The 8169-nt window shown below is 45.5% G+C and overlaps 1 protein-coding gene across 1 annotated transcript in view; it reads left to right on the top strand.

The window, feature by feature from the left end:
- The window catches only part of vwa3a (von Willebrand factor A domain containing 3A), a 13747-nt gene extending 5810 nt beyond the window's left edge, over positions 1-7937 (top strand). Inside the window, 14 exon segments of the mRNA XM_070440335.1 lie at positions 1429-1558; positions 3124-3204; positions 3207-3224; positions 3418-3515; positions 3710-3862; positions 4088-4196; positions 4369-4473; positions 4476-4512; positions 4847-4887; positions 4890-4990; positions 6609-6760; positions 6861-6978; positions 7171-7268; positions 7349-7937. Of these exon segments, the coding sequence (XP_070296436.1) occupies positions 1429-1558; positions 3124-3204; positions 3207-3224; positions 3418-3515; positions 3710-3862; positions 4088-4196; positions 4369-4473; positions 4476-4512; positions 4847-4887; positions 4890-4990; positions 6609-6760; positions 6861-6978; positions 7171-7268; positions 7349-7409 (1302 nt within the window). The 3' untranslated portion in view covers positions 7410-7937.
- The last annotated feature ends 232 nt before the right edge of the window (positions 7938-8169 follow it).

An 8169-nucleotide genomic window follows, 5' to 3' on the forward strand; every position in this document is an offset into this window, starting at 1 on the left:
TAAAAAACCTACTAGCAGCCATAATACTGGAGCGCTGAGGACCCAAGAGGGATCAGGAGAACAATGTGGAGCCCATCAATGATACCGGCCAAACAGGCAGGATATACCCACCCACTTTGGGCCAAGAGCACACCCCACACCACTAGAGGATATCTTCAACAACCAAACTTACCATCTGAGACAAAACCGATGTATAGCCCACCAAGATTTTAGCCACGGCACAACCAAGGGGGGCGTCAACCCAGAAGGAAGACCAGTCGCGATCAGACCCACTCAAGTGACGCAACCTCCTAGGGACCGGCATGAAAGAGCACCAGTGGAGCCAATGACTCAGCCCTGTAATAGGGTTACGTAGGAGAGAATCGGGCAGTGCGCAGAGAGGGGAACCGCCAGGCAGAGACAGCAAGGTGCGGTTCGTTGCTCACAGAGCGCTTTCCGTTCACCTTCACCCTGCTGGCCAGACTACACCAACTCATAGGACCCCGTCAGCCCGAGGAGTACATGTGGAGAGTTCCATAAACACATACTCAGGACTAATCTAAAGCTAGCCACAACGAGTCTCGCTCGTATGACCTCTCCACGAGCTACAGGGGTATCCCTGGTACACAGACCATTCCATAAAAATGGTGCACTTCCTAGCCATAGGAGAAATGCCCGTCAGCCAGAGTTAGCGGTTTCTCCCTGCCGGTGTACCACTGCATTCAATCTACTCGCTTAGCAATTCTGGGAATTAGGAGGCCTGCGCCGTCACTTTGTAGGGATTAAGCGGATTCTCCCTTGTACATCATCACCACCGTCAGCGCAGGGTTAGGGATTCGTCCGGTCACATCATCACGTCAACGGTGTAGGTAATGTACGGGCAAGGACAAAATCGGCACCACACGCCGATTTTAAGCGATATGACGAGGAGTTAGCCATGTAATGGCTGTAGTTCAGGTTCACCCACATGGATAACATACCTTGAAATCAATTCACCCCCTCTTGTGTCCAAAGCTGCAGAGGGATAGAACCTGGGATTGCACTCGGCACAAACTATTGGTTACAACATTTCTATTTTCAGCGTTCGGCTGTCCGCGAGGTCAGAGCCAGGTCTAGGTGATTCTCACCTATAAAGACAGCAGTGTTAGCACTTACCATTCGAAGCTTCTATTTAGTGCGTCGAGTGCCACAGGTAGTCAGGGTTCGCTCGAATAGGTATCAAGAGCATTGCAGTAGACAACCTGATGTAATATATACAGAGCTATAATTACTTTTTTCTGCATCAGCGGCAGACAAATGTTGATGGTGCATGTTACGTACCAAGTCAGGACAAGGAGTTGAGGTGGATTCTTTCTCGGGATAGCAGTATACTTGATATGGTAACGTCACCACCCCGCAGTCAGCCAGGGTTAGGGATTCTCCCCTGGTAACTCATAACTCTGCACTCAGCCAGCACGGTCGCCACGCGAGTTCGTCACCCTCAGGCGATGCACAGCACTCAGCCACACCGCACCTGTCCAGCCAGGGATTAGGCGAAACTGCTGCGCCCTGTCGTACAGCATCACCCCTCAGCTCAAGGGTTAGGGATTTCTCCCCTGGTACATCATCACCCCGTTTAGCTAGTTAGGGGACTCTACTACCGCCTAAGTAAGCATCATCACCCTGTCAGCCAGGGTTAGGGATTCTCCTGGTACACGAGCACGCATAACTCGCCACGCCACCCCACGCCACCTGGTCACGAGCGACCACGCGGCTACGCGGGCATACTCCCTCGCACACCGCAGTCACAGCACAGAAGAGACAATCAAAACAGCAACCGAGCAAGACGCAGCACAGGGTGCACAAGGTTTCTCCCCTGGTACAGACAGACAGACCAGAACTCGAATAACAAGAAGACACGACAGACGACAGCAAGACAGACATGACAGACAGACAGAACAGACAGACATGACAGACAAGAACAGACAGACGAGCAGACAGACAAGACAGACAGACAGACAGACAGACAGACAGACAGACAGACAGACCACGCACCGTCACGCACCAGAGGAGTTAGGGCAGGAACTTCTCCGCCTGCGTAACATCACCACACAACCCACCTCCGCATGGCCGCTGTGTAAACGTCAGCACAGGGTGATTAGGAGATTTCTTCGCGCACGCTGGTACATCATCACCCTGTCAGCCAGGGTCAGGGTTTTCCCCTCAGGTACATCATCACCCTGTCAGCCAGGGTCAGGGTTTCTCCCCTCAGGTACTATCACCACCCTGTCAGCCAGGGTCAGGGTTTCTCCCCTGTACACTCACCCCCGTCAGCCAGGGTTAGGGATTCTCCCCTGGTACATCATCACCCTGTCAGCCAGGGTCAGGGTTTCTCCCCTCAGGTACATCATCACCCTGTCAGCCAGGGTCAGGGTTTCTCCCCTCAGGTACATCACCACCCTGTCAGCCAGGGTCAGGGTTTCTCCCCTGTACATCACACCCGTCAGCAGGGTCAGTGGTTCTCCCCTGGTACATCATCACCCCGTCAGCCAGGGTTAGAGTTTCTCCCTCAGGTACATCACCACCCTGTCAGCCAGGGTTAGGGATTCTCCCTGGTACATCATCACCCCGTCAGCCAGGGTCAGGGTTTCTCCCCTGGTACATCATCACCCCGTCAGCCAGGGTCAGGGTTCTCCCTCAGGTACATCATCACCCCGTCAGCCAGGGTCAGGTTTCTCCCTCAGGTACATCATACCCCCGTCAGCCAGGGTTAGGTTTCTCCCTCAGGTACATCATCACCCTGTCAGCCAGGGTCAGGGTTTCTCCCCTCAGGTTCATCACCACCCTGTCAGCCAGGGTCAGGGTTTCTCCCCTCAGTGTACTGAATGAAGGATGACTCAGCTCTATTTTTGTCCTCTACTAAAACGTTACCCGTCTACCTCAGACTAGCTTTCTTGTTGTTATTGTTGTTGTTGTTTTTATATTTTTGTTTTCCCAGGGATACACTCATGAGATGAATCGTTGTGTTTTGATAATACAAACTGCAGATGTTTTTTAGTTTGTATACAAAGGATGAGGTCTTTTTTCAAGTTTAAATAATTGTATGATGTAAAATTGATATAGCCTTTTATTAGTTAGCTTGTTTGTTTGTTGTTTCTCCTTCAGTACAGCCCATGACTGGTTGGGGTCCAGTAGAGACTAAAGCCAAGCAGAGGAAGCCTTCTCAGGTCTCCCAGTCTGTGTTCTACTGGAAGATGGTAACTTGGGTAAGAGAGAGTGTGTGTGTGTGTGTGTGTGTGTGTGTGTGTGTGTGTGTGTGTGTGTGTGTGTGTGTGTGTGTGTGTGTGTGTGTGTGTGTGTGTGTGTGTGTGTGTGGTGTGTGCACGCACGTGTGCGTGCTCATGTGTGCGTGTTGACTTTTTGGGTTGTGATTGTATTTTCCCTATTGTCTTGACCTAGGTGTGGTGTTCAAGTCTTACCCCAAACCTAAAAGTGTCCGAAAGTCCATCCCCTTAGTGACTCTGCCAAAGCAGGAAGAGATCTACTCGACCAATCGGGTGCAGTATCAGAAATGCATGCCAATCATCAAGTCAACCAATCAGATTGATATATTCATCTAACATCAGCCGCCTTATTTAAATGCTCTTATTATAAGTCGGTCTGATAAGGCAATGTGCTAAAAATGTGTGTGTGTGTGGGGAGGGGCCAATATGCATTTTTTTCTCATATGTCTCTTGGCCCTGACCTGTAGTGGCTGAAGAGGTTCAGTATTAAGAGGCAGAAGCTTGACATCTATAAGCTGGTGTCTGGACCTGACTGTACTCATCATAAGAAGCTGGTCCCCTCGGTCCTCAAGAGAGTGTCTGCCAAATACWGCTCCATCTTCCCCAGTGTCCACATCAACGTGAGTCAGAGGAGAATGGCTTCAATAACATCTTTTGGCATAAATACAAATTAAAATGCTAGCAACTAAGTTCAAGTACGAGTACAAATGTCCAATGCGGCCAAATGGTGAAAAAATAATTACATTTGATTWTAAATAATAATAATATCAGGTTATCCAACCAGCTATCTATCCACTCCCATGCTGGTCTGAGCCTCCTGTCTCTGTCTGTGGTTGTTGTTTCAGGGGATGGTGAAGCACCTGCAGCTGACTCCAGGAGAGTTAAAACAGTACCTTACTCAGACTGAGAGACTCCTGCTGCGCTACATACAGAGGCTGCAATGGCTGCTCTCTGGTATGCCTCTCTCTCGCTCTATGTCTCTGTCACTGTCTCTGTATCTTGTCTGAAGACCTCTGTTCTAGTCATTCTAATTATATGGTACCAAAGTACTGAAATATCTATGAATGCCCGATTGAAGGTTGAAGAAACCATAGTGTCTGGCTCCTTCCGCTCACTTCCTCCCCAGGTAGCAGGCGTGTGTTTGGGACGGTGCTGGAGAGGGAGGTGTGTGTGCTGCTGGATGTGTCCGGCTCCATGGCTCCCTGCCTGGGGGAGCTGAAGACCAAGCTGCGCCTCTCATCTGGGAACAGCTGCATCACAACACAGTCAGGTAAACTAAACCTAAAAAGCTTTGCTTACCTGCGACACTTCCACTGTTGACTATCCCAGAAAAATAATGAAAAAGGACTCTGTGTTGGCCTAGACAAACAGGCTCACGTTTCTCTTTCTATCCATCTGTCTGTTTCATAGAGGAAAATTACAGGCAATGTGACAGTAGAAATTTAAATAACATCTTATTCTAGTCTGTGGTTGTATACTGTGGTTGTTACTACTGTTATACTTACTAAGTTCATTATGTTCATATAACCATCTCACCCCTGCTACACTCACACCCATTGGTTATTGTCATATCTAACCCAGACCCCTTCTCGACTGTGTCCCAGGTTCTCTCTGCTGGCGTTCTCTGAGGGAGTGAAGGTGTGGCGTCGGCACTGCAGGAGCCTACAGAGGAGGCATGCCGCGACGCGGTGCAGTGGGCATATCAGCTCAACACCCATGGGGGAACCAACACTCTGGAGGCCCTGCAGGTGACGGGTTTAACCTCACTAGGGTATGTGGGACGCGTCCCACCTCGTCAACAGCCAGTGAAACTGCAGGGCGCCAAATTGAAAACAACAGAAATCCCACAATTAAAATTCCTCAATCATACAAGTATTTTACACCATTTTAAAGATACGATTTTCAAAAAGGCTTTACGACGAAAGCACACCAAACGATTATGTTAGGTCAGTGCCAAGTCACAGAAAAACACAGCCATTTTTCCAGCCAAAGAGAGGAGTCACAAAAAGCAGAAATAGAGATAAAATTAATCACTAACCTTTGATGATCTTCATCAGATGACACTCATAGGACTTCATGTTACACAATACATGTATGTTTGTTCGGTAAAGTTCATATTTATATCCAAACATCTGAGTTACATTGGCGCGTTATGTTCAGTAGTTCCAAAACATCCGGTGATTTTGCAGAGAGCCACATCAATTTACAGAAATACTCAAATAAAAACATTGCTAAAAGATACAACTGTTATGCATGGAATTTTAGATCCACTTCTCCTTAATGAAACCGCTGTCAGATTTTTAAAAAACTTTACGGAAAAAGCACACCATGCAATAATCTGAGTACAGCGCTCAGAGACCAAAACAACCCAAACAGATATCCGCCATGTTGTTGTAGTCAACAGAAGTCAGAAATAGCATTATAAATATTCACTTACCTTTGATGATCTTCATCAGAATGCACTCCCAGGAATCCCAGTTACACAATAAATGTTTGTTTTGTTCGATAATGTCCATCATTTATGTCCAAATACCTCCTTTGTTTGCGCGTTTAGCCCAGTAATCAAAATTCATGAGGCGCGATCACTAGGTGTAGACAAAGTCAAAAAGTTCCGTTACAGTCCGTAGAAACATGTCAAACGATGTATAGAATCAATCTTTAGGATGTTTTTTAACATAAATCTTCAATAATGTTCCAACCGGAGAATTGTCTGCAGAATTGCAATGGAACGCAAGCTAACTATCACGTGAACGTGCGTGGTCAGCTCATGCCTCTCTGGCAGACCTCTGACTCAATCCCTCTTCATTCGCCCCCACTTCACAGTAGAAGCCCAAACAAGGTTCTAAAGACTGTTGGCTCTAGTGGGAGCCTTGGGAAGTGCAATATGACCCATAGACACTGTGCATTCGATAGGCAATGAGTTGAAAAACTACAAACCTCAGATTTCCCACTTCCTGGTTGGATTTTTTCTCAGGTTTTTGCCTGCCATATTAGTTCTGTTATATCACAGACATCATTCATACAGTTTTAGAAACTTCAGAGTGTTTTCTATCCAAATCTACCAATATATGCATATTCTAGCTTTTATGGCTGAGTAGCAGGCAGTTTAATTTGGGCATGCTTTTCATCCAAAATTCCCAATGCTGCCCCCTACCCTAGTGAAGTTAAGTAATAACTGTCATGTTATAACCTCCATATGTATGTTGCCCAGACTGGCTGAGGGTTTGATGATAGTGTGGGCCTGTACCTGCTGTTCTTGGTACATGGCATATGTCATGTTAACCAATTATGTTTATATATGTCATGTTATAACCTCTGTTTGTATGCTCCTTGTCATGTTATAACCTCTGTATGTATACTCCTCAGACTGGCTGTAGGTTTGGGGACAGTGTGGGCCTGTACCTGCTGAGTGATGGGAAGCCAGATTCCAGCTGCAGCCTGGTGCTGAAAGAGACGGAGAGACTGACCACAGGGAACCACATTACTATTCACACTGTCTCATTCAACTGCACAGACAGGTCTGACTATATGATTGATGGATTTGTACATTGATTGATTTGTACATTTAATCTATTACACGATGACGCTCACTATGACCCTCTATTACACTTCTGACAGCTCAGCCAATGACTTTCTGAAGAAACTGGCCCACCAAACTGGGGGTCGGTACCACCGTTGTCATGACAATGTGGATGCACTCAGTGGGCTGTTGGAATCGGGCCTTAGGGATGGAGATGTGAGTAGACACACACGCACACACAAACACACGTACGCAYGTATACACACCTGAGCGTCATAGCCTGTGTGCTATTAGTCAAACACTGAACCAGCTTTCCCTGTCTCATACCACTCAGGGGTACGAAGGATGAGTACACAGTAGAGACAGATATTCAAGTTTGAGGGACCTATTGTGAACTGATTCCAACAGGAACCTACCCTGCCGGCCCTTGAGGGAGATGATTTGAGGAGACTGGCTCAGGAAATTGACAAACTGAGACATTTCCGGAAGCAGGCACAGGTCTTCAGGTTTGTCTTACAGTGAGCAAATGGGTTAAATTTAGCATAAAAACTGTTGTCCATGACTGACCTTGACCTGTTTTTGACAGGGAAATCATTTTGGAAAAGAAGAATCCAGAGGAAACAACAAGAATCAACCAAACAGACTAGATTACTGTAAACCCAAGAATTTGACTTCAATGATTTTATATACACATTTGTAATTCAGATTTTCARTGACTAAATATATGAAGAAAGTAGTTGTTAAGAGATTAAAACTGGTGTGCATGAATTTTGTCGGATTAACCATATACTGTACACAGTTCTATTTGACCTAATTTGGGTGTGCAGTATGCTTTGTTCAGATTGACAAACCTCTGCTTTTCTTAATTTAAAACTAGAATGCTTAGTTGCTACATTTTTTTTTATTATAAATTATTTCTATATGTACCCATTGATTCTTGAAGAATATAATTTATAAATGCCTCATGAGCTTACTTCAACTGTCATACCCATCAGAAAGCTTGTTTTACTCCAATGTTTGTAAAAAAAATAAAAATTGAACAACACTATATAGCCTGAAGAGGCAGGGCTGACCACTTTGGTATTGTTTCTCTAAAAACAGCTAATAACCTTATTGTGTTATATTGTTTCTATGTACCAATGAACATATCGGCATGAATAAAACAAATGATTCCATGATGTCTGTTATAAATAAATGAGCATGTCTAATATGAACATGTCTAATATGAACATGCCTAAATGAACATGTCTAATATGAACATGCTAATATGAACAGCTATATGAAATGCTAATATGAACATGTCTAAAATGAACATGTCTAATATGAACATGTCTAATATGAACATGTCTAATATGAACATGTCTAATATGAACATGTCTAATATGAACATGTCTAATATGAACATGT

This window comes from Salvelinus sp. IW2-2015, unplaced genomic scaffold (assembly GCF_002910315.2).
Source record: "Salvelinus sp. IW2-2015 unplaced genomic scaffold, ASM291031v2 Un_scaffold2431, whole genome shotgun sequence".
Lineage (NCBI taxonomy): Eukaryota > Metazoa > Chordata > Actinopteri > Salmoniformes > Salmonidae > Salvelinus > Salvelinus sp. IW2-2015.